At 45.1% G+C, this 2,427-nt stretch overlaps 1 protein-coding gene across 1 annotated transcript in view; it reads right to left on the reverse strand.

The window, feature by feature from the left end:
• Positions 1–285: 285 nt before the first annotated feature.
• LOC108801564 (zinc finger protein 615-like) overlaps positions 286–2,427 on the reverse strand; it is a 16,897-nt gene continuing 14,755 nt past the window's right edge. Inside the window, exons 12-13 of the mRNA XM_018573455.1 lie at positions 1,873–1,907; positions 286–1,789 (exon numbers count right to left, since the gene is read on the reverse strand). Of these exons, the coding sequence (XP_018428957.1) occupies positions 286–1,789; positions 1,873–1,907 (1,539 nt within the window). The remainder of the gene's footprint in view (positions 1,790–1,872; positions 1,908–2,427) is intronic.

The raw sequence follows: 2,427 nt of genomic DNA on the forward strand, positions 1-2,427 counted from the left end.
GACCTTTGTGGTGGCTCCACGTATACTTAGAATATCAGGTGATACCATGTGAAACTGGACCTTCTGGATTCTAGGTCTCAATGAAGACCAATGGATGACTCTCTATGATCTGAGCTCATTCCCATCACCACTGGATGACTCTCTATGAATTGAGCTCATTCCCATCACCAATGGAGGACTCTCTCTCTCCCCCGTACATATCTCAATAGTGTCATCTGATCTCTAATAAGGTTTCCTTCATATATGAAACTACTGACCACACTCTGAGCATGAAAAACCACCCTCCTAATTGTGAATTCTCTGGTGCTTAACAAGTTGTCTTTTCTCAATGAAACATTTTCCACACACGGAGCATGAAAAAGGACGCTCGCCCGTGTGAGTTCTGTGGTGTTTCACAAGGTTACCTTTTTGACTAAAACTTTTCCCACACACTAAACATGAATAAGGACGCTCGCCTGTGTGAACCCTCTGGTGTTTAGCAAGGCTTCCTTTCAAAGTGAAACACTTCCCGCACTCGGAACATGCGTGAGGGCGCTCACCCCTGTGACTTTTTTGGTGATTTAGAAGGTCTCCTTTCACAATGAAAGCATTCCCACATTCTAAACATGAAAAAGGGCGTACACCCGTGTGACTTCTCTGGTGTTTAACAAGGTTTCCTTTTTGACTAAAACATTTCCCACACATTGAACATGAGTAAGGACGCTCACCTGTGTGGATTCTCTGGTGCAGGTGAAGTTTTACTTTATCAGCGAAGCATTTTCCACACTCTGAGCATGAATAAGGATGCTCACCCGTGTGACTTCTCTGGTGCACAACAAGGTTTACTTTGTGGAGGAAACATTTGCCACAGGTTAAGCACGAATAGGGACGCTCACCCGTGTGACTTCTCTGGTGTGTAAGAAGTGTCTTTTTCAGAAAGAAACATTTCCCACACACTGAGCATGAAAAAGGACGCTCACCCGTGTGACTCCTTTGGTGATTAAGAAGATCTGATTTCACAGAAAAAGACTTTCCACACTCTGAACAGGAAAAAGGACGCTCACCCGTGTGACTTCTCTGGTGCTTAGTGAGGTTTCCTTTCTGACTAAAGCTTTTCCCGCACTCTGAACATGAAAAAGGACGCTCGCCTGTATGCACTCGCAGGTGTGCAACAAGGAGTCCTTTGTGTGTGAAACCTTTCTCGCACACTAAACATGAATAGGGGAGCTCCCCCGTGTGCTTTTTCTCGTGCAGAACAACGTTTCCTTTATTAGCAAATATCTTCCCACACACTGAACATGAATGGGGACCGGTGTGGCTTCTCTCGTGTTTAAGAAGACATCTTTTCTCACTGAAACATTTTCCGCACTCTGAGCATGAGAAAGGACTCTCACCTGTGTGACGTTGCTGGTGTCTAATAAGGTATTTTTTCAAAGTGAAAGTTTTACCACATAAAGAACATGCCAATGAACTGTCTATTGTGTGGCCTCCTTCATGACTTGTAGAACATTCCTTGGGATCAGATGGATCTGTTGATCTCTCCGCACTCTGAGAACTCAGATGTGTATCTGGAGTAACAGTCTGTGATTGGTCAGAAGGTTCCTCGGGAGTAGATGGATCCATTGATGTCTCTGAATGGGAAGGTCGGTGATGTCTATTATGAGTAATGGGATTCACTCCTGGAGTATGTTTGAGGTCATTATAATCTGGAGATAACATAAGATGTCCCTCAGAGGTATTCCTGTTCCCGGCACAGAGTCCATCTGTAGGAGAGAAAGATCCAAAAATCATGTTACAGATCCGTTTATACCTTCATGACATTGTAACCATGAGAATGGAGATGGACCTTCATATGGTGTACAGTATCTCCTCCTCATTTGTTGGTCACATGACGTTATATTGAGGAATGAATCTTTAACTTCTTTACTCTAAAGATGATAGAATACATTTGTAAAAAGGAACAAGAGTTGACATAGAAGAAGGTCCTATGGGAATTATATTTAGGTCTAACACCTTAGTCCCATCTACCTGATCATGGTGGGGGATGGTGAGATCTTCCTGGGTGGGGTCCCGGGAATACAGAGGACGGGGACATCTCTCTGGTGGGTTCCTCTTACTGGATCCATCTGTAGGAGACACACAATGACTGAATACATTGTTTCTATGTGTGTATCAGATGATGGGGGGTGTAGGCGGAGCCTCCGTACTGCTCTCTCCTCTTACCCGGTGATGTGAGGGGCGGGGCATTCTCCATCACCACGTCCTTGTAGAGATCCCGGTGTCCTTCTAGATACTCCCACTCCTCCATGGAGAAATAGACAGAGACATCCTGACACCTTATAGGAACCTGACACACACAATGATACAGTCACCACCCAGACACACCCCTTGTCTGTTCCTGGATCATGTCCCAGAATTCCCGGCACCGCTCACCTCTCCTGTCAGCAG

Source organism: Nanorana parkeri, unplaced genomic scaffold (genome assembly GCF_000935625.1).
Source record: "Nanorana parkeri isolate BGI_ZX_2015 unplaced genomic scaffold, ASM93562v1 scaffold2388, whole genome shotgun sequence".
In the NCBI taxonomy this organism is placed as follows: domain Eukaryota; kingdom Metazoa; phylum Chordata; class Amphibia; order Anura; family Dicroglossidae; genus Nanorana; species Nanorana parkeri.